Here is a 25452-nt window from a genome sequence, read left to right as displayed (position 1 = left end):
GGCCCTGCCCCTTTCGAACGTTTTGGTGGCCCTTTGCAACGGCAAGTTGAAAGTTCAACTTTTTTTGATAATTATTGATATTCACGCTCCAGAGAATCCTTCTGCACTGGTTTGGGTCTGAATGGGTGTAAATGGTTTACCCATTTTCAAGGTTTACAGTAAAATTTTGCATTTTTTGAAAAACCTACTTTTGCGAACTAGTCCTAGGTTTTTCACCCGATCTGAACCATAGTAGTTTAACTATTAAAATCTAACATTACTGTAAGCTGTTGAACCACTACTTTAATATTTTGTGTTATTTTTGTAAAAATGTATCTCTAGTGCTGAAAATAAAACCAGTATTTTAAATGTACAGAAAGGTTTAATGGCTTGTTCCGTAACAGAACTTGGAGAACATACACGTCACTTAACTGCACTTGTAAAAGAGAGTTGCTCTGCAACTGATATAGATAAAAAGCTCTATAAAGATGAGAGTAAGGATCCAACTATATTACGGTTTATAAAAACAAATAGTCCCCATAATATAAAGCATAGCACTCATCACAGTTCATACATTATTTCTGCCTCAAAATTAGAGGTAATTGCACTTGGCATTGTAATGATTGATAAAGTGAGCCATTTCCTGAGGTCTTATGTTTGTGAATGTCCCGTACGCCACCATCCAGCCGTAAGGAGGGCTGACTAGTTAATCCGTTGTTAAATAATCAGTGGTCTCAGGATTCTGACACAAAAAGTCTGAGCCTGTGATCTTAGTAAGACAGCAATGTATGACATCAGTCAGTGATGAAGTGAACAAACGAGACAGGAAAAACGCCCTTCCTGCTTGGTTCCCCATCAATGTGGCCCACCTGCAAGACACACGGAAGAGTCATCAAGATCATACATGATTCAGTCAGCTAATGTGAGGATGTATGTAAAGTATGACTGCATACTCACCCACCACTCCTTGTCCTCCTCACCATCCACTATTATTACCTCTCCCTCAGAGAAGGTCAGTTCATCTGGGTTATCAGCCTTACAGTTATATAGGGCTTTTACTCTCTTAGGTCTCTGTTTCTAAAACAAAAATAAAGCAAATATCTTAGGTTTGCCACTGACATCATAATATGTACAACAAAATACTGCGTTGCTGTTTACGCAGGGTCAGAAAGCTCTCGGATTTTATCAAAAATATCTCAATTTGTGTTCTTAAGATGAACAAAGGTCTTATGGGTTTCGAACGACATGAGGGTGAGTAATTAATGATAATAATAAGAATAAGAATTTTCATTTTTGGGTGAACTAGACCTTTAATGTCATTTCATTTAAAAGAAGAATTACATATAAACTATTGTTCAAAAATGTGGGTTGTTTTTTTACATTTTTAAATATATTTAAATAGAAAACAGTTATTTTAAATTGTAACAATATTTTACAATATTACAGTTATCTTGTATTTCTGATCAAATAAACATTGGCTTGGTATGCAAAACAAACTTTTACACCAAACCTTTAAATGATAGTATACTTTTGAGGAGGAAAATGTCCTTTTAATGTCTTAACTGGTCACTTACAGGTGGTGGGGCCGTTCTGGGTTTGGGAGCAGGAATAGGAACTGGTGCGGAGGCAGATGGCGGCCCGGAATCTGGAGGGAAAAAATGAAAATCACCATTTAGATTTATTTAAACCTAAAATATCTATAATAAGTTTTTTTTTTAAAGATTTTTAATGTTTTTTACAGAATTCTCTTCTGCTCACCAAGCCTGGATCTATTTGATCCAAAGTACAGCAAAAACAGTACAATTTTGAAATATTTGTACAATTTAAAATAACTGTTTTCTATTCGAATATATTTTAAAATGTAATTCATTCATGTGATTTCAAAGCTGAATTTTTAGCATCATTACTCCAGTTACATGATCCTTAAAAAAATCATTTTAATATTCTGATTTGCTGCTCAAAAAACATTATTATTATGTTGAAAACTAGATTTTCAGGTTTGTTTGATGAAAAGAAAGTTCAGAAGAACAGCATTTATCTGAAATAGAATTTTTTTGGAACATTATAAATGTCTTTAGCATCACCTTTGATCAATTTACAGCATCCTTGCTAAAATAAAGTATTATTTTCTTTAATTGCTTTCCCCCACCAATCCCAAAAAACTATACTGACTCCAAGTTTTTAAATGATATGCTGTATGTTACAAAAAAGCTTTTTTTTTTTTTAAATAAATACTTTGGATCTTTCTTTCATAAAAGAATCCTGAAAAAATGTACTCAAATGTTTTAAATATTGATAATAATAATAAAAAAAATGTTTCTTGATCAGCAAATCAGCATATTAGAATGATTTCTAAAGGATCATGTGATACTGAAGACAGGAGTAACGGTGCTGAAAATTTTGCTTTGATCACAGAAATAAATTACATTTTCAAATATTTAAATAGAAAACAGTTATTTTAAATAGGAAACATTTCACAATATTACTGCTTTTGCCGTATTTTGGATCAAATATATGCAGGCTTGGTGAGAAGATAAGACTTTACAAACATTACAAATCTTTGTGTTCAAAAACTTTTGACTGGTAGTGTAGACTTGTCATGTTTGTAAGTATCATTGAATTTACCTGTTTTGTCACTTAGACGTGGGACAGTGGATGGAGCTTTACTTATATTTACATCTTTGTTGAAAGGACCAACAGGATCCCTGAGGAAAAACATAAAACAGTGCAGCTGATACAATGTAGCCAATGCTATAAAACTCACACCTGAAATTCCTATAAAAAACAGCATTTGAAAGCTGGGAGGTGACATCTTACCTTGTGGGAGATTTCACTGGTTTGGGTGCAGGGGCTTTTGGCTGTGGGGGTACAGGAGGAGGTGGGGGTTTAAATGAAAATGACGTGGGCAATACTGGAGCAGGTGGCACTATGGGTGCGGGTCTAGCTGGGGTGGGTGGTATAACTGGGGGAGCAGAGGATGCAGATGGAACCGGAGGCACTTGGGGAAGAGCTGCCTTTGGATCTGGAGGCGGTGGTCTCTTGGCCGCAGGAGGAGGTGGCGGAGCAGGGGGGAGCACTATAGGAGAGACAAAACCTGTTACAACTCTGACGTAGGGGTGTGCAATATATATCATTTACAGTAATATCGAACTGTTGTTCTAAACGATATGCAATTTGATTTTATCAAGAACATTGCAAAAACAAACAAAAACACATCCAGAGAGTGCATGCATACACTATGAGATGTAGATTAGACTACTGCGTGAGCACATTTAGAGTTCATGCTTTTACTATATGATTTAACCTATTATAATACATTTAGAATTTCCCCAAAATTCAAGATAAGGGGGCAAAAATGTCCCTGTATGACTACTATATCTTTCCTATTTATATCATCTGATACAGTTAATATCACATGAAAAGTGAAGTTTTTCTCCGAATATCAACACGATTGCAAATGTAATATTAATTTGATGAACAGCTCAATAAACACAAAGTTAATATTAAGTGACTTACATTTTAGACACAACAGTTTGTTTTTGCTGTATTTCGACAACGAAAATAGTTCCAAACAAAGCCACAGCAGAATTGTTTTACTTCCCCAAGCAACTCACGACAGTGTTTCGTCATCCGTTTGAACTAATTGGTTGAATGAATGATTCAATGACTCACTCATGCAGTGATTTGCCGCCACCAACTGCCGATTATGTTTATATTAAAAGTATATTTTGCCCTTTGCCCCCCCAAATCATTTCAAATATCAATATTCAGCATTAAATATCAAAACATTAAGTCCTAAACTTCACCAGCACAACACGCTCAGCAAAATATTGTCTAATTATCATTATAAATACTAGAAAATACTAGAAAAACTAGCTTGATTTTTGGAACATGATCCCTGTTTTACAGTTGTTCCATAGTAGTTGTAATTGGTTGACCAGCTGGTACAGCTGGTAGTGCATTATGGAACAAATAAACAGCTACCAAAACATCTTGACTGCTGTTCAAAAGTTGGGGGGCAGTATGTTTTTTATTTAAATAAACAAAATACAGACATATACAATGTTACAAAAGATTACCATTTCAAATAAACAATAATCTTTATAGAACTTACCATAAAAATCTACAGAGGTCAGACTCACCATACACTGACATGTTTTTATCTGGAGTCTGAGGGTTTGAAGGGTCTGAGCATGATCTCTGCCTCCCAGCTATCTCCACTGGGGGACTCCACCCTGACATCATAAACACATATACATGTTTACAACTTGTATCTGCTTAAGACTTTCTAAAATTTACTACCAGAAGATTCTCAGATTCTACTCACCCCTTCCCAAGGTACGAGGAGGTAGAGGAGGAATACCAGGCACTCCTGGTAAACCCAAAGGCGGTGGACTAACATCAAGCATGGTGCCATAAGTTTCGTTGCAGATCATGCTAGGAATAAAAGCCCTCTGCTTGTTATTGACCACATTAGCCACGTCCCGTGCCAGAGCGCTCATGTTGGGCATCATGGGGCCAACGCCTGGAACAATACAGCTAATTGGACGCTCCTCACGCCTGATGGGAATAGGCTGAAACACAAAATCAGTGGCATAAGAATGAGCCATAGTGATCCATGGATTGAAATCTGATTCAACTCTGATTTGTGTCTCATCAATATATATATATGGCACACAAAAATTATTTTCATAGCTTTATGACATAAAGGTTGAACCACTGATGTCACATGGGCTATTTTAATGATGTCCTTACTATTTTTTTGGGCCTTGAATGTGGTAATTACGTTGATGTCTATATAGGGTCAGAAAGCTCTCGGATTTCATCAAAAATTTGTGTTCTGAGACGAGGTTTGGAACGACATGAGTGTGAGTAGTTAATGACAGTATTTCCATTACTCTAAACTATCTCTTTAACTAAGCTAGCTAAGTTAAGAATCTAAGGGCCAGATTTACCAACAGCTTGCGCCAGCACAAACAGTCTTTTGTTGTTAAAATAGTACTGTTAGGATATACTAAAGACACACAGTTACTTTGCACCTGACCTTATTTGCAGGTGTTTCCATTTCAGATGCAAAATTAATGGGAGGAGAGTATTAAAATGAATCATACAACGTGATTTACTAACATTTGCGCTCATCAAATTACTGGTATTTGTACCATTATTTAAAAAAGGAATGTCTTAAAGCAGGCAATAATTTGCGCTCCACTTGGTTTTTATGGAAAAAAAACAATTTGCACTGGTCATTATGGAAATGATCTGGCGGCATGTCTGTTCCTTAATGTGCGCATTGTCAGTAAAACACATGCAGAATTTTCCCCTCTCATCTGCACTTTTATGGAATTGTGCTCTAATGCTAATTTGCCCCATTTAGTAAATCTGGCCCTAAGTCTTTAGTGTCTCAATCTTTCAAGAAATCATTCTAATATGCTGATTTGGTGCTCATTTCTTATTATCAGTGGTAAAAACAGTTGTGCTGCTTAATATTTTTGTGAAAACCATAGGAAATAGGAATCTTTAGTAACATTATTCTTCATGTCTACGTCTTCACTGTTACGTCTTAAAAATTGAATACATTCTTCCTGAATAAAAGTATAATTTTTTTTTTTAATCTTGAAGATATAGTATAACTGAATTAAATGGGATCTTTTGTGTAAAAAGCATGTTAACCTTGTCTTCCATCTCATCCTCGCTTTCGTCCAGGTCATCGTTATGCAGACGCCAGTCATACTCCACATGCACATGGACGTTGAACTTCCCTGTTTGCGCCTGAGTCAGCTGTCGGTCACACAACACAGAAGAACCAGAAGAACATAGTGGTGGGGAATTAGCTTGAACACAATCAGGCAAGGCAAAGAACGTGATCTCAGGAAAATAAAAGGGCAAAAAGCAGGATTTCTCCTGGCATTAAAGATTACGTACGTAACCGAGACGTTCCCTTTCAGTCAGTCACGTTCGACATTACGTCCACTGACAATAGGGGTCTCACCTGGGAGCCCGAACGTCAGTCGACGTAATGTTGAACGCAACTGACTGAAAGGGAACAAATGTACTCACCAGCTCCTCGCATTTTGTGTGTCTGAGACGCTGCGCCAGATCCAAAGGAGTTTCTCCTGCATCATTAGCTGCAAGAAAAACACATTTATTTCCCCCCCTAAGTTTTTTATTTGATGAACAGATAGATAGATAGACAGATAGACAGACAGATGAACATATAGATAAATAGATGAACAGATAGATAGATAGATAGATAGATAGATGGATGAACAGATAGATAGATAGATAGATAGATAGATAGATGGATGAACATAGATAGATAGATAGATAGATAGATAGATAGATAGATAGATAGATAGATGAACAGATAGATAGATAGATGAACAGATAGATGAACAGATAGATAGACAGATAGATAGATAGATAGATGAACAGATAGATAGACAGATAGATAGATAGATGAACATATAGATAGATGAACATATAGATAGATTAACAGATATAGATAGATCGATAGATAGATAGATAGATAAATAGATAGACAGATAGATAGATAGATAGATAGATAGATAGATAGATAGATAGATAGATAGATAGATAGATAGATAGATAGATAGATGAACAGATATAGATGATAGATAGATAGATAGATAGATAGATAGATAGATAGATATAGATAGATAGATAGATAGATAGATAGATAGATAGATAGATAGATAGATAGATGAACAGACAGATGATAGATAGATAGATGAACATATATAGATAGATAGATAGATAGATAGATAGATAGATAGATAGATAGATAGATAGATAGATAGATAGATTAACAGATATAGACAGACAGATAGATAGATTAACAGATATAGATAGACAGATAGATAGATAGATAGATAGATAGATTAACAGATATAGACAGATAGATAGATAGATAGATAGATAGATAGATAGATAGATAGATAGATAGATAGATAGATAAACAGATATAGATATACAAATAAACATGGATAGATAGATAGATAGATAGATAGATAGATAGATAGACAGACAGATAGATAGCTTTGAATTCCTGAGGTTAATGCAGCAAATGATATGAACTCTTACTAATGGTGACAGATGCTTTCCCCCGAAGTAGCAGCTTCATACATTCACTATTGTCAGTCAAGCAGCAGTAGTGCAGTGCTGTGCTTCCTTTGGTAGTCTGCTTGTCTAAATTCCCACTGCACACACATATCCACATGTAAAATCTCTTAATAATATATCAAATCTTATTTTGGCTAAAATACAGAAAAACAGTGGAGCACCTGTTTTGTACAAGGAAGTCCACAATATGAAGTGAGTTCCGGTCCACCATTCGTACTGCGAGATGTAACGCTGTCTCACCTGGTTCCTGTCAGTGAAAAGCAAAGATTTATATTCTTTTTCATTTAATAAAAATAATGCTAATACAAAACACACTATATGTATTTGATTTATTAAAATGGAGCCCATAAGAGTCATTTGTTCATGAATCGGACTTCACGGGTGGTGTTGCATGCTGTTTTTGTGTGCAGCCCATGAGGACAACTCATTAAAAAAAGAAAATGCACAATGACTCCAAACTACAACTCACATGTTGGTTAGGTTGTTGAATGGTCTCCATCAGGTCCAATCCCTCAGCGTACACCTGAATCAGAGAGAAGATGTCCCGCGACTTCACCGCATCACATAGCGCGTGCAGTCGGGCTGCGTTATCCGCATACTTCTTCTGAGCGAAGCGCTTCTCTGTGTATTTGGCTGTAATGAAGTCTTTTCGTACCTGCCTGAAGGATTGCAAGAGAAAACTAATTTATGAGTATAAATTTACGAGAGAAATTTATGATGTGAAGACTAAACTTGAGATTAAAAATCTAATTTTAAAAAATTTTCAGTGAAACTTCTCTATTGCTCACATGTCACTAGTAGGGTTGGGTTTGGGAATCTCTGCTGACAAGTTTGCTTCCATGATTTCGTTGAATCCTGCATTGCCCACGCTGTTAGCAAGCTGCAACGCATTTAATACCATCACAATCTGTACAATTTCTACTTAAAAAAGACAGAGTTGTCTCAAGACTTTACCAAGAGTTCAGACGTGCCCAAGACATCCAGCGTCAGAGACTGAATTCTGGAGTAGTGGACTCCCATTTCCCGATGGATTCCAGAGCATTCGATGCAAATCAACACACCCAGGTTTGTGGAGAGCCATGTTGGATCTGCAGCAACAACAAGTGAAAAGCCACTGATGTATCATTTGAATTTCATACAGGGTTATCTTTTCTAAGAAAAACTTTGATCTAAACAATAAAACAAGTTCTACTGGGATGACTAAGTTTCATACGATGTGCAAAGAGAAGTTGAAAGGCCAGATGCAAAACAGGAAGTGCAGGGTGTAGATTTCACAATAAAAAAAAAAAGCAGAGTGACCTTTGCCAAGATTTACGCTCCACTAAAATGTCCGTTTTAGTTTGTGCAAATAATGCCGAGAACAACAAAGTATTTGATTCAGCCATTATGAATAAATAAATTCTAGTTTTATTATTTTAGCATTTAATTTTACTTCTATCATGACTTTTAGCATGGTAATGGATATGACAATGTATTTGGTCTTGGTGGAACAGATCTGCTATGCTGCTGAATTGCTGCTGCTGTTGCTTATTGCTGTTGTTGTAGATTATTGCTGCTGCAAAGCAAGTACAGGAACCTGCTACTGCCAATACATACACAGATACAATGCTATTATGCTATTATTTAAGACATACTGCTGCTGCACAAAGAGCATATAGCCCGTAGCAGATCTATACAGGTGGAGCTGGGGAGGTGGAGGGTTTCTAGCCCTCATCCTCTCCTCCCGAGTGTGTAACAAATCCTCTCCTCCCGGGTCAAAATGAGGGTGAAAACGAATTTTTGGTCCAGAAAGCATATATTCATTCATTTTTATGATTCATTTTCTTAATTTTTATGTAGTTTTATAAAATAATTTTTTGGTGGTTTTTATTTTATTTTATTTATGTTGTTACGTTGTCAAGTGTGACAAAATGAAATAAAAAACCCTACAGTTTAAAAAAAAAAAAAACGTTTCAGTGGCGTTTAGTGTTGACCTGCGAGAGAAGGGTTTGTATGTTTGTTTTTTCAATTAAAGTATTCAAATCCACTCAATTTTTTTGATGTGTGTTCCAAATTCAAGTATGACAAAAGTCCTGAAGTTTCATACCATAAAGACCAACGCCTGATTTTTAAAAAAAATAATTGAAAATGAATTTCGGGTCAAATTGACCCAATGAGAGGATTACGGCTAGTGAATGCTAACCAGCCATTTAAATGTAAAGCAGCAAGCTCATTAGCTGCATATGCAACATGAACCAATGAGATTCTGCCAAGTTGTTTAACACTGTGAATATCATCAGTTTGCATTAAAGGGTTACTCCACCCCAAAATGAAAATTTTGCCATTAATCACTTACCCCCATGTCGTTCCAAACCCGTAAAAGCTTTGTTTGTCTTCGGAATACAATTTAAGGTATTTTGTATGAAAACCGGGAGGTTTGTGACTGTCCCATTGACTGCCAAGTAAATACCACTGTCAAGGCCCAGAAAAGTATGAAAGACGTCATCAGAATAGTTCATCTGCCATCACTGGTTCAAGCATAAGCATATGTTTGTTTTCTTTGTGTACATAGAGAAGTATTCTCATAGCTTCTTAAAATTATGCTTGAACCACTGATGGCAGATGTTTTATTTTGATGTCTTTCATATGTTTCTGGGCCTTAACAGTGGTATTTACTTTGCAGTCAAAGGGACATTCACAAACCTCCCGGTTTTCATACAAAATACCTTAAATTGTATTCCGAAGACAAACAAAGCTTTTACGGGTTTGGAACGACATGTGGGTAAGTGATTAATGGCAAAATTTTCATTTTGGGGTGGAGTAACCCTTTAAGGACCGCCAGCCTGGGCCATCTAGAGGTTCATGACATTTTTGATCAATTTAATCCACCCTTGCCAAATACAAGTATTAATTTCTTTCCAGAAATGTGTATATATAAATTAAAAACTCAAGGATCAAACCTTCTAGGATTCAAAATTGCAACATTTCAGACACCAGCCCAGATGATTTACCACTAGGTTACATCAATCCTATATTGCTTACTGGAAGCTCCACAGTCACAGCACACGTCATTGCCGCTCATCTTCTTCACCTCTCCCACAATAGCCTTGGTCAGCTCCCGTACGATGTTGTTGTCGCCCTCGTTCTGATCATCCTTAAAGGCGTTGTTCAGCGCCTCCTCTTTACTATTCTGGAGCACAGACACCCATCTAATAGAAAGACACACATGAACAGAAGTGATGGACATCATAATTAGAATTACATTCTCACGACATTTATAAGATATTGCAAAATTCGGCATATGAGCACACACACACACACACACACACTCACTTCCACACTCACATTTGACACTCTGCTTCATCCTCAGCCTGGAAGTGATACGTTCTGTCATCTAGAAGATGGAATAAAACAGTAAGTAAATAAAAATGGTCAACCAACCGTATAAACCATGAAAGACTCTGCTGAATTTATGAGAGCGTTGTGCCGTGACTGTGCTTGTTGTAAAAGTATATTACGTGATATAAGATCGAAGCATTTTTTCTCGTCTGGGTTACGCTTCACTTGGCAGGTTAAGAGGTTCAAGTTTGCTGGCGGTGTGTTGGCCTGCAAGAGAAAAGAGAGAAAGAGCAATAAAGAATGAGCAGAAAAATGGGTATATTTAGGGATTTATTACTCACTAATGGCAATAGCCATTGAAATGGGATATATCGAATTTATATAAAAATTATTTAATAAAATAATTAGGGCTGTCGAACAATTATTCATTATTAACAATTATCGCATCCAAAATAAAAGTTTGTGCTTACATAACGTGTGAGTATTGTGTATATTTATTATGTATATATAAATGCACACACGTGTATGAATACATTTAAGAAATATGTCATATTTATATATAAAATATTTCAATGTACTTCAATTATATATATAGACATAAATATTTTTAAAATACATACATGTATGTATATGTATTTATATATACATTACAAATATACACAATACACACACATAAAACACAAACTTTTATTAATCGTTTAACAGCCCTAAAAATAATATAAAAAATGATGTGTGTGTTATTTAATAAATGTAATAATATATTTAATAAACCTATTTACATTTATATTTATAAAATTATGTATATAATTCTAATTGTATTATATAAACACTTACAGAATTTATTCTGCATACAGTAATTTTATCATAAAATGCTATATTATATATATACATATATGTGTGTGTGTGTGTGTATAATTTATTTTATTATTATTATACATATTATTATTTATTTATTATTATTTGTATTATTCATTTAATAATAATTAAATACATTTATCTGAAATTTAATTTTTTATTAATTAATTAATTAATTAATTAATATTTAATTTCATATGTATCTTCCAATGATTTTATAATGTAATATAGTTCATGTTCATGTATTAATAAAAATTATACAGATTCTATATACATATTATTTATGTGCTTATTTATTATTAATAAATCATTTTAAAAATACATTTATTTATTCATTTAAATATATATATAAATGTGTATTTGTGTGTATATATTTATATATATTATAATTACAATATTATAATTTAATAATAATAATTAAATACATTTATTTTAAATTTCACATTTTTTATTTATGTATTTATTTATTATACTTATTATTTATATAATTATTAAATAAATAAATAATTAAAAAAATACATGTATTCATTTAAATAAATAAATAAATATATTTATAATACATATAATACATATTCATACTGTGTGTGTATATGTATATATATATATATATATATATATATACTTTTTATTAATACATAAACTATATTACATAATACAATCTTTAGAAGATCCTTATGGAATTAAATATTAATTGTTACTTAAATATCTTAAAAACACCAATGAACAGGAATGAGTCATTTCTCTAGGTTGAAAAAAATATATTTTATAGAAATAAATATTTCTATATAAGTAGAAATATTTATTTATTTATTATATTTATAGAGTAAACATGATAAATGCACCTCGGATATGTTCTGAACTGTATCTACACATACTTCTTTTCTCAAACGCAGCCACTAAACGGTATTTTGAGATTATGTTCTTCCAATATACTGTTCTCAAAATGCTGGAGGCAACCTTGCAAAACTAAAACACAATTTGGAAAGAGTTTAGACACATAGTGTTTATTTTGTTTCCCTACCGTTCCATGAGAAATAGTCAATAATCCATTTTTCACAGTGCACTTCCTTTTCTGCCAAACCTTCCTCAGTCTGTAAGACGGAGAGAAGCCTTTATCACACAAACTTTACAGAACATTCACTACTCTTAAAAAGGACGCATATAATGTGAATATCATTAAAGTGCCAGACAAACTCACCCCTCGCTGCGTTTGAGGAGCATCCCAGAGCGCTCAGTGCCGTGAGCTTTATTGCCCTGCAGCTGGTGAAGACTGTAGCCTGCATTCTGTTTTGACTGAAGGTCCTTTCACCACACAAGCAAACAAAACAACAAGATTTACCACAAAATCAAGCAATTGTTCTATCATTCATAGCTTCCAAATATTTTTGTCTCACCTCCTTACACTCCGACTGTAGGGCAGATTTGAGAACATCTCTCAGCTGCATTAGCTGTTTCCTTTCTGCATCTTGTGTCTGCTTATTCTGCAATTCACACAAAACAATAGCATAAGAAATGAACTACTTTGTCTAAAAAAACCCACACCTTTAAAAGAGCAGATAGTGATATCAAAAAACATACTGCAGTCAAGTCCGTGGCAAGTTTTTCCATGAAAGGTTTCAGGTCGTCCACAACTTTTAACCCATCCTGAAAAAACTGTGTGGAAATAGAAAAATCATTTCTATTAAAAGTCTCATTTAAAAATGAAATGTATTGTTACTGAGAGAATATTATAAACAAACATACTTGCACTGGGCATGAAAGTATTTGATGAGGTTTTGGAGCAGGTCAACTCCCTTCTTGACTTTAATTTCATTCACCTTAATGAGATACTAGGGAAAAAAAGTTACAGATTTCATTATGAAACAACCACTTCAATTGCTTTCTTTTGCTTTCTGTTTCCATTACCTGTTTGTTAACTATTTCAAAAGAGTTGTGTGTGTGTATATATATATATATGTATGTACACATACACTTCCATTCAAAAGTTTGATCAGTAAGATTTTTAATGTTTTCAAAAGAATTCTCTTATTAATCAAGGCTGAAACACAGAAAAAACAGTAATATGGTGAAATACTTTTACAGTTTAAAATAATGGTTTTCTATTTAATATATTTTTTTTAAATATAATTTATTCCTGTGATGCAAAGCTGATTTTTCAACAGCCATTACTCCAGTCTTTAGTGTCACATTATCCTTCAGAAATAATTTTAATATGTTAATACGTTAATTAATATGTTATGTTAATTTAATATGTTAATATTAACAGTTGTGTTGCTTAATATTTTTTTTTAGAACTGATTCTTTTTTAGGATTCTTTGAGGAATAAAAAGTTAAAAAGAACAGCATTTATTCAAAATATAAATTTTCTTACAATATAAGTCTTTGACAACACTTTTTTATTAATTTAACATGCTTGCTGAATAAAAGTATTAATTTCTTTCAAAACAGAAAAGAAAAAATGTACTGAACACAAATTGTAAATGGTACTTTATATTGTTACAAAATTTCAGTTTTAAATAAATTCTGTTCTTTTAAACTTTTTATTTATTAAAGAATCCTGAAAGAAAAGTATCACAGGTTCCAAAAATATTAAGATTTTAACATTCAAGCATATTAAAATGATTTCTAAAGGATCATGTGACACTAAAGATTGGAGTAATGTTGCTGAAAATTCAGCTTTGCGTCACAGAAAATTGCATTTTAAAATATATTCACATAGAAAATGTTATTTTATATTAAAAATATATTTCACAATATTACATTTTTTTTCTGGATTTTCTGGACAAATGCAGCCTTGATGAGCATAATATACTTCTTAAAAAAAAAACATTAAAAATCTTACTGATCACAAACTTTTGAAAGGCAGTGTATATACTGTATATGTGTGTGTGTGTGTGTGTGTGTGTGTGTGTGTGTACCTGGTATTTTTCACGTTATGGGGACCAAATATCCCCACAAGGATAGTAGTACCAGTAAATTTTGACCTTGTGGGGACATTTTTTAGGTCCCGATGAGGAAACAGGCTTATAAATCATGCAGCATGAGTTTTTTTGAGAAAGTACAAGTGTGCACAGTCTCCTGTGAGGGCTAGGTTTAGGTATAGGGTAGGTGTAGGCCTATAGAAAATAGGGTTTGTACAGTATAAAAACCATTACGCCTATGGAATGTCCCTATAAAACATGGAAACACAACATGTGAGTGTGTGTGTGTGAGTGTGAGAATGTCAGAATTTAAACTCGGGTCACCTTGCAAATTAAACTACAACTGTAATGCCGAACTTCTCTTTATCCATGTCTTATATTACCAAGGGCAAGAAGTGAACCAGGACCACCACTGGCGCTCACTCAAAAAAACTAAAGTGACGCTGGCGGTATGTGAATCACGTTCTTTACCTCACACATCTGAAGCTGAAAGAGGCGTCTCTCTTTCTCCATCTCTTCTGCAATCTCTCCTCCACTGATCTCTGTTCTGATCAGGCCGTGCTGTTTGGCATGTTCCCGTTTTTCTTTCTCAATCTTGCCCCTGTAAAAAGTTTATAGCACTGACATGAAAAAAACTATTACAGTGTATGTACGTTAACATGCACAAACATGCTTTCATCAATGCCTCATACTGTACAAACAAATCATATGCCAGTGCTGTTGTTTACTTAAGGTATTGCCCCACATTATGATCTTTTTATCTATGCTACAGGCCCAGGACTTGAAGGGATGGTTCATCTGAACAATCCCTTTAAGCTCAAACATCTGAAATGACTAATCTTCCATTTATGTTGTGCAACCTCCCCTTTCCCTATGTGCTAGATTCAAATAAACCAATCTACAGTTATTATGCATCATGCTCATCAAGAACAGGAATATCTCAAATATATCCAATCACTAAGGCATGTCTAAGGCTTAAGTTTAATTATCACCCACTAATCTGTAACTATTACTTTTTTATATTTTTCTGAGGTTGATATACAGAGGTTAACAGGTGCTTACAGTTTGGTTTCGTAATCCTTCCATGCTTTATCAAAAGGCTTTTTCAGATCCTGACGAACAAATAAAAGTAGAGTCAACATGTGAAGAGACTTAAAGGTCAAATATTAAAAACACACACACACAAACCTCCATAATCATTGTATTGGTAAGAAATCATTGTATTTTCAAATAAATAAATTAAAAAATGTTTATTAATATTATTATTATTATTATTTAATTATTTTTAAGCACCACCAATGGCACTTAGCATCTCAGGAACAGATTACATTTTAAAATATAAATATATTAAAATAAAAAAAAACAGTTACACTAAAATAAATATATTTTTCTAATTATAGATATTAATAGTTTTATTTAGCAAGGATGCTTTAAATGGATCAAAAGTGATGATAAAGACATTTATAATGTTATAAAAGATTTTTATTTCATCAAAAAACCCTGAAAAATTCTACTCATCTGTTTTCAACACAATAATAATAATGATAATAAATATTTCTTGAGCAGCAAATCAGAATATTATAATGATTTCTGAAGGATCATATGACTGGAGTAACGATGTTAAAAAATCAGCTTTGAAATCACAGGAATAAATTACATTTTAACATATATTCAAATAGAAAACAGTTATTTTAAATAGTAAAAATATTTCAAAATTGTACTATTTTTGCTGTACTTTTGTACATTATTGTAATAAAATGTCAAAATATTACTATTTTTACTCTATTTTTACTGTATTCTTTCCAAACAGTAGCATAATACATATTTGGTAACACTTTAGTTTAGGGATCAACTCCTACTATTAACTAATTATTAACTATGACTTTTGCCTCAGTAAACCTAATTTGCTACTTAGTAATAGTTAGATAAGCAACATAGTTGTTACGTTTAGGTATGGGGTAGGATTAAGGGATCTAAAATAAGGTCATGCAGAATAACGCATTAATATGTGTTCTATAAGTGCTAATAAACAGCCAATATGCTAGTAATATGTATGCACACTAATAACCGACTTGTACGAATTGGTAAGCTATAGTGTTACTTCATATTTTTACAAATATTTGTCACTGCATACCCCTTTGACTCCTTTAAGGTCTCCCTTGAGCAGACTGTCTAGTGGGAAAGTAATGATGTTATTCATGTTCTGCAGCTGTGGGTAAAAAAGAAAACATTAGGAGCTTTAAAACAAACCGTATAGTTTGTGTAATTACATATATTTGTGTGAAAACACTCTATGTGCAGTTGAAGAGTCCATTGAGCTACAGGTCTAAAGTTTTCATAGTAAAAAGATATACAATATATGGGTGTTAGAAACTTGCTCACCAAGTTCTTAAAGAGACCAGTGAGCTCCTTAGTGAAATTAGAAAATGAGAGGAAGTAACCAGACATCTCAGGGTCATCTTTGTACACAGTGTTATCCGTGAACCTCTCCAGTGCCTGGATATACTGCTCCTCATTCTCTACATGAGCTGAAAACACACAGAAACAGTCTGTCAGTCATGTACACTTCACATTATTGTTATTATTATATACAAAAACTTGTTTTGTGATCAAGGATACTTCATGCATTTTCCAATTCCAAAGTTTAAAGCTCATTTGTTTTTAATACACTTTGCTTGACCTTATCTTAGTGGTTCATGCGGGCATAAGCAAACTCCTGTCACGTGGGCCTTTTCCATTCCTAACGCTTGCAAAAAAAAAAACATACTTCCTAGTTTATGAGTAAAGTGCTGTAGAAGAGCTTAGTAACCACTCCTCACTGGTGTGCAGTACAGCAAGAGGCCAACAGGCTGTTTAAGATCAGGTTTACTATAAAGAGGAAACAAAACACTTTCAAAGTCTGCTTCCTTCACTAAAGGAAATTCACTAAGAAAGAACTGCCACTGATAGAATTATTTAAAAAAATCATTTATTGTTATTTATTCAACTAGTTTTCAGAATTTGCCCAATTTTTCAAATCTTCACACAGAGTACTCATTTTGTGAAAATGAGTGTTGTTTTAGTATTATGCATATAATATTTTAGTATTTATTCACATTTTGATTATTTACTTTATTTTATTTTAAGCTTTAGTATTTTTTTGATGGGCTTCGGTCATTTTTATAAGTTTTTGCCGTCAAATATAATCAGGCTGACATCATTAAAAACAAATGACAGTCCAGAACGGAAGAAAACTGTCTGATTTTAAATACAGATTATGAACACAAACACATTCTGTCTGTAGGTTAACTTTTTAACCACAACCACTGTGGGAATAACTGTTCAGCCACAAGTACTGTGCAAAGTAAAAAGTGTCTATCTTGATCTCATGCAGTTTAACAATAACATCACTGCAGTAAACCCTGAATAACTTTCCTGTACCATATTACAGTATGTACACAGAACAGTACAGATAACCGCTCACCAGTACTTTTTTGTACAGCAGATTTAAAGTAAAAATACAGATGTGTTAATCTCTAAATTTGTACATGGAACACAGGAGTACGAAAAAACGAAAGAGAGAGGGGAAATAAGCAGGTTCTTGCTGGAACAGGTATCGGTGATTCTGGTAGGAATGAGAGGAATGTGTGAGGCAGAGCACAAAACCTGCTTGCGAGAGTAACAATGGCTTAAATTGCACTGTATATGAAACCAAAAGCTTTTTTCAGGCTATTGTTATATATCATTTGTCACTGTTTGGGTAAATGGGCTTAAAAGAACAATTATACTGTTATTTATACAGTTAAAAAACTTCACTTGAGCTTTACAGTACAAAATAAAAGCGCAAACCTATTGGTTACTGATTAGGCTGAGAGGCAAATGATTATTTGTAATACTCACTTAGACCAGAGCTGTTTATGGCCTTGACTGACTTCTTCATTTTGTGCAGCACACTGCGGTCGAGATCCAACGCCTGCAAAACAACATGAATCATTTACTTAGAGGTTTGATGTTTTGTATTGAACTAACCAGTTCTAAACACACAGGATGATTTAAAAAAAAAAAAAAGGTAGGATAACAAAGTGAAAATTTGGTTTATTTCAACAACATTCAAAATGCAACAATAAGAACCTGCATCTTAAATGTTTTACACTGATTAAAAATGCTGCATACTCTATACTGCCAGAAAACAGGTACAAAAGTTGTCACTGGGGTGCATACTTTTCACAGGGTACACCTTGGTACCTTATTTTCCTTTAAAGGTACATATTGGTACCTTAAAGATTCTTATTTGTACCTAAATTATACATACAGAGGTCAAAAGTTTACATACGCCTTGCTGAATCTGCAAAATGTTAATTATTTGACCAAAATAAGAGGGATCATGCAAAATGCATGTTATTTTTTATTTAGTTTGACCTGAATAAGATATTTCACATTAAAGACATTTACATATAGTCCACAAGAGAAAATAATAGTTGAATTTATAAAAATGACCCTGTTCAAAAGTTTACATACACTTGATTCGTAATACTGTGTTGTTACCTGAATGATCCACACCTGTTTTTTTTGTGTGTGTTTAGTGATAGTTGTTTGTCCTGAACCGTTTGAACAATTTGATTCCTTTCCAGCAATGACTGTATGATTTTGAGATCCATCTTTTCACACTGAGGACAACTAAAGGACTCATATGCAACTATTACAGAAGGTTCAAACGCTCCCTGATGCTACAGAAGAAAATACGATGCACTGAAATACTGGGGGTGAAAACTTTTTGAATTTGGCGATCAGAGTAAATTTAACTTATTTTGTCTTCTGAGGAACATGTAAGTATCTTCTGTAGCTTCTGAAGGGCAGTACTACATGAAAAAATATGATATTTCGGCAAAATAAGAAAAATGTACACATCTTCATTCTGTTCAAAAGTTCTCACCCCCGGCTCTTAATGCATTGTTTTCCTTCTGGAGCATCAGTGAGCGTTTGAACCTTCTGTGATAGTTGCATATGAGACCCTCAGTGTGAAAAGATGGATCTCAAAATCATACAGTCATTGTTGAAAAGGTTCAAATACACAAAAATGCTGAAAAAAAAAAAAAAATTGTGGGACCTGAAGGCAGACAGTTTAACTGTTCAGAACATTAACAACTATCACAAAAAAAAAAAAAAAAAAACACAGCTGTAGATCATTCAGGTTACAACACAGTATTAAGAATAAAGTGTATGTAAACTTTTGAACAAGGTCATTTTTATAAATTAAATTATTATTTTCTCTTGTGGACTAGATGTAAAATCTAAAAAATAACATGCATTTTGTACGATCCCTCTTATTTCGGTAAAATAATTAACATTTTGCTGATTCTGCAAGGTGTGTGTAAACTTTTGAACTCAGCTGTAAGGATAATGCCCCAGTGACATTTTTTGCATTTCTTTTCCTAGAGTGCATTGCATTTACGTTCATGCATTTGGCAGACATTTTTATGACTTATATTGCATTTTAGATACTTATTTTATCAGCTCTTACTTTCCCTAGGAATCAAACCCATGACCTTGGCATTGCTAGTGCCATGCTCTACTGTCTAAGTCTACAGGACTGCCTTATAAACACAACCAACACCTCTGTGTGCATAATATAGGTCAAACTAACATAACAAATGTAAACAGCATTTGTAACCCAGTTTTGTACAGCATTGTACGGCAGTTTATACTTCCCTCTCTGACACACGACACAATGAATTTACATCCAGACACACTCATATAGCCTGTAATCTAGCCACCCATCACTCATGCTGAATCACACTCTGGGAATTTTGCACAAAAAGAGCCAAGTGAAGTAGACAGACTTGTGGCCTAAAATCTGTGTTTATGTCATGTCTGGTACGAGACCAAGACAAAATCATCTGATGAGGGACAAGCCTGGTGCCCACCAGCTGACAACATTCATACATTTAAGACTGTCACAGTCTGTCTGATACTGAGCATTAAGAGTGTTATGATGAAACACGCACTATCATTCAAGTTTTGGATCAGTACGATTTTTTAAAAGTGCAAGGAGGCACTAAATGAACCAAAAATGACAAATTTAAAATTATAATGTCACAAAAGATTTATAATACTAATAAATGCTGTTCTTTTGAAATTTAAATTCAACAAATAACATTAAATAACAACATTATCATTGGCTATAGAGGTTTAGTAAGAACTTTAATTTTATCTACTTGTAAGCTTAGTAAAATGGGCTTTTTTTTTTTGATAAAATACAGTTACATTTCTCCTTGGAAGTACAAAATACTTAAGTATTTTAATAAAGTACAGTATTTCAAGTACAGCCATTTTTACATCTCTAGGCTGTTCAGATGTGACACTTTTTAGAAACTGTATAGTCAGAGCTCACTGGTTCACCAAAAAAACAAAGAGTGACCGAACAGGGCCACAGACGCATTAAAAAAAAGATGTGGAAAAATAGTTAGCAGACGTGTGTGTGCGAGAAGGAGATTTGACAGGACAAGCTGGGACAAGAAGTGGGACAGCCATCCCGCCTTTGCCTTAAGGAATGAGAAAAGATGAAGGGAAAGAAAGAGAGAACAGAAAGGGCAAGAAAGAGATGAGAGATATTAGCTGCACTGGGGTTTCCATCAAAGGCAAGTCTCAGCAGGACACCACGAAAAGGGATGGAAGAACCGGAAACGACAGCAAGAAGTATACCAACTGCCATCTTTATGGTGTCTGTGAGTGTACACACAGTACCCTTCGTGCTACACAGAAAGAGCATATCCAAATATTTACAGGGTTTGACAAAACAACCGAATCATCTAACATCACTTTACAGACAAGCAAACTTATGCATAAAGCTCCAGTTTCAGTCTTTACATAAACCATGAACATCTGTTTACCTCAGTTACTTCCTCCACTGAGGCTAAATGCAAATTGGATAGTGCCAAAGGGCAACTCATAAAGAGTGTTTCCCTCTGTTTATCCCAGTCACACAAAAACGCCAGTTCCTCTAAGAGCCGGAGGCAGTGGATTTTACTCATGCCTGCTTTCCAAAAATCACCTTGTCCTTGATATACTATGGTGTTTATATTTGTAGTTCAGTTCTTTTGGTTCTTTTGGACAGGACCAAAAAAGTAAATGGAGGAGATGGCGGTTGTGACACAGCTTCTGTGATGAGAAGAAACAGATATTTTAATCGCACCTTCTGACATCATATCCTGTTTTTTAGTTCATTTGGTCCACTTGTTTGGTCCGCTTCAAGGTTCGGATGGTAGCATTCACGCTTATTCAAATCAAGTCACTTTTAATTATATAGCGCTTTTAATAATACAGATTGTGTCAAAGCAGCTTTACAGTATTAAACAGAAAATAGTGTGTCAATAATGCAAAAGGACAATAGTGAACAATGTTCAATGTTCAGTTAAAGTCTGTTTAGTATTAATTCAGTGTCGTCATCCAAGCTCACTTTAAATAGTATCTGTGCAATCAAGAAAAAATTAAGTGTCCCCAACAAAGCATGCCAGAAACAACAGTGGCAAGCAACCAAAACTCCATCAGTGACAGAAATGGAGAAAAAAACCTTGGGAACCAGGCTCAGTCAGAGGGCCAGACGAAACCAGCAGTTTAATTTCAGGCTGCAACAAAATCTGATTGTGCAGAGGACATGTAGACATGTTTAAATAAACCTCACTAACAATGCAGTCGAACCAAAGTTTGTTTTAATCAAACCAAACCTGCCAAGTGTGACCACATCTTATGAAGAATCTCCTTTTTGAAGTGTTTGAGCTGCTTCTTTATCATCCTTCAGAAATGACTGATCATTTCCCCATTCATGAGAGGTCAACATCTTTAGTTCGGAGTCAGAGTGCAAAAGGGGTAAAAGAGGAAGAGCTGCAGGGCTTCTTTAGATTAACAGAACAAAATACAAGGTCAATAGACATCAGTATGATTCTGATAATGAAACAGGCTGACAGAGTTCAGAACTGTTTGCACAAAGATCTTGTATTTCCGTTGAAGAAGTCACAGCAATTTTGAAACTAACGCAAACCTTTAGAAGAACTACAGAACATACATAGATGTTCCTATTCATAGAGATCAACAGCATATAAAAATGATTAAATTCTGTCGTTAAAGGAACTTTCTACCTGATTTAACTATTAAATTAATTTTGAAATTGGTGTAAACTAGTTCATGTAGATGATACATTATTACACTACCAGTCAAAAGTATTTAAATGTTTTTAAGGAAGTCTCTTATGCTTACCAAGCCTGCATTGGTACAGCAAAAAAACAATACAATTTTGAAATATTTTTACTATTTAAAATAAACTGTTTTCTATTTTAATATCTTTTAAAATGCAATTTATTCTTGTGTCTTTAGTCTTTAGTGTCACATGATCCTTCAGAAATCATTTTAAAATGCTGATTTGCTGTTCAAGAAGCATTTTTTATTGTTATTATTATCAATATTTAACAGTTGAGTACTTTTTTTTTCATGATTCTCTGATGAACAGAAAGATCCAATGTATTTATTTGAAATAAAAAGCTTTTGTGACATTATACACTACACCATTAAAAAGCTGAGGGTCAGTTTATTTTTTTTCTGTGGGGAAAGAAATTATAGAAATGAATACTTTTATTTAGCATGGATGCTTTAAATTATCAAAAGTGATGATAAAGACATTTGTAATGTTACAAAAGTTTTGTATTTCAGATATGAAATATATCATAATGCTGTTCTTCTGAACTTTCTATTCATCAAAGAAACCTGAAAAAAAATCTACTCAGCTGTTTTCAACAAAATAATAATAATAAATGATTAGAATGATTTCTGATGGATCATGTGACTGAAGTGATGCTAAAAATCAGCTTTGGAATAAATTACATTTTAAAATATATTCAAACAGAAATCTGTTATTTTAAATGTTACTGTTTTTACTGTGTTGGTTATCTGACATCATATTTTTACAATGTAACTTCCACTTTTCTAGTTCTAACTTTTGCTAGAAAATTCAAAAGTTGATTTACAGTACCCATCATGTGGATTAATTGCTAACAACAAGAAACTAACATCTGAAATCCAGTTAACAGTATCATGTAGAGGTGAACCCTTGGCTTGTACACTATAAACAATTTTGTCAGACAAATTTAATTTTAAAGATAGACTGAACTATCAAATTAAGATAAAGTTGATGCTACACAAAAATTAAATTAAAGTCTATATATAAGCTATACAACTTAAAAAGCACTTACTACTTACTACTAAGCATGCTCAGTTTGATCACTGATGATGCATTTGAATAACTTTTTTACAGTCTATTAACATGTTTTTGCTCCATATAGTTCTTTGACTATATTTTGTTAAAGTTGGGTTACACTTTATTTTAACATATCCTTGTTGTAGCATAACTATACATGTAAGTACTGAATAATATTAATTAACTACTTGAACTTACTAAATGGTTAAGATTAGGATGAGGACTTCGTTTAGTTAGTTACATGTAATTATGCATAATTTATTGCTATTACTATAGTAAATACATGTAACATGCGTAAAAAGGACATAAAATGAAGTGTAACTAAATGTTGCGTTATGTTTCAGTTCACTTTTATGTTAGTGTTCTCTTCTGTTAAGTTTCTTCCATTTAAATGAGTATGTTTTGGTGTATAATTAACTCCGTATCAGCTCAACAAACTGATACACAAGTTAGACAAAGTTCTACATCACTATTACTGTATGCAAAGTTAATGATCAGCCTAACTTAAAATCCTTAAATCCTTAAGTTCACTTAAATAAAGCAAAACATATTGAGTTTATAAAACTTGTGTCTTTGACTTTACACAACTTCTATATCTTTACAGTATATATGGCAGTACCACTGTAAAATAATTGTTAAATATGGCACAATTATGGTACCAATGTCATGATGCTTTTTGATACATTGTATTAGATCTTCCATCATCTTTTTATGTTTTGTTTGTCTTATTTCTGTCGTGTTAATAACAGCTCTGGTACCTCAGACAGCTGTATAAATCAGTGCATAAGATCTGCTACATGCATTTATTAATAACACATCACTGTTATGGTAAATGTATGTAAAACCAGGTTCTTTATGTGACTTTGAGATTTATAAAAGACTAAAAGTGCTCAAGTTAAGAGTGACGTTAACATAACGTACTAGTCTATTTATTTCATAACACTGCGATAAGAAGTTACTTGAACCCGTGAGAAACATGGGCGAGGTTCACTTCCAACACGGGACACACTGAGCTATGGTGCTAGAAGAAGGAAGTCATTTTCCAGGCTTCTTTTCCAAAACAGACCTAATTCATAGTATTTACTGAACTAATGTTCTGAAGTTCGACAGCACGCTTTCTGTAATACAGTTATAACGATTTCATAATTGTGTATTGCGCGCTTCGCGCTCGTCTGTAAATTGTGTTATGCTGTACATCCGTATTATTGACTTTGTAAAGGTGTTTTACCTCTTCCAAAACGGCAACTGTATTCCTACAGTGAGCCATGCGTGTGGAGAACACTGATGTTGTTGGTGCTTTATAGTCCTCATTGGTAATGTCCATAAACTCCGGTACTGTCAGTTGATCAGGCATGATTGTTCCCTTTAAATGAAGACTTTGACCAAGACGAGAAACATAAAGTTTGTTAAAGCTTGCACTTTACTAAAAGACCGCACAAAACCCTATTCAAACTCAGTTCGTGTCAGTCATTCCTTAAATTTAGTTTAAAAAGTTCCTTATGGAGTCCAAACAGATCAAAAAGAAAAAGTGGCAATGAGAAGTTAATTCGTCTTTGAACAGGAGAGTTGAGCAGCTCCATCACACGCGCAACTGACCAGATCAACACTTCTGGATTCCACCCATTCGTACCTGTACAGTACAAATTCACTTTACTTGTGATTTGTAGAATCATATCAGCCGTCAATCATATCCAGTCGGCCAATGAGAGAGAGCTCCCGGTCTCGCTGTCCAATCAGAGTTGAGGGACGTAACCTGCAGCTGAAAACATGAAAAACGTTTTAAAACGTTTTAAAAACAATACGCTTTTAACCTAGCACGCATTTTTAGTGTTGACTTTGTACCCTTTAATCGGTAACAACATCTCGTATTTATTCATTCGTCAGTTTTTATCTCTAAATAAATTCGGTTTATTTTTTTCTATCCTTATTAAGCTATCCCTATAGTTTTTCCTAAAGCTTTTTAATATTATTTAACAAACTGTTTAACTATTCGCCTTATTTCACTTTTTTTCT

The 25452-nt window shown here is 33.7% G+C and overlaps 1 protein-coding gene across 1 annotated transcript; it reads right to left on the bottom strand.

The window, feature by feature from the left end:
• Positions 1-554: 554 nt before the first annotated feature.
• Positions 555-25090, bottom strand: asap2b (ArfGAP with SH3 domain, ankyrin repeat and PH domain 2b). Its single transcript, XM_051138506.1, has 28 exons — positions 24668-25090; positions 18093-18165; positions 16596-16741; positions 16348-16422; positions 15276-15325; positions 14685-14814; positions 13032-13121; positions 12871-12945; positions 12687-12773; positions 12491-12594; positions 12314-12383; positions 10617-10704; positions 10444-10492; positions 10141-10307; positions 8074-8207; positions 7908-7999; positions 7589-7778; positions 7281-7366; positions 7081-7196; positions 6037-6104; positions 5650-5757; positions 4307-4553; positions 4122-4214; positions 2797-3055; positions 2605-2684; positions 1554-1624; positions 937-1056; positions 555-848 (listed from the first exon to the last, which is right to left on the bottom strand). The coding sequence occupies exons 1-28, from the start codon at positions 24791-24793 to the stop codon at positions 774-776; spliced, it is 3069 nt and encodes a 1022-aa protein (XP_050994463.1). The 5' UTR covers positions 24794-25090; the 3' UTR covers positions 555-773.
• Positions 25091-25452: the final 362 nt, after the last annotated feature.

The sequence above is a fragment of the Labeo rohita genome, chromosome 20 (assembly GCF_022985175.1).
Source record: "Labeo rohita strain BAU-BD-2019 chromosome 20, IGBB_LRoh.1.0, whole genome shotgun sequence".
NCBI lineage: Eukaryota > Metazoa > Chordata > Actinopteri > Cypriniformes > Cyprinidae > Labeo > Labeo rohita.
Note: the sequence above shows the minus strand (reverse complement) of the source record. Positions and strands in the feature narration are given on the sequence as shown.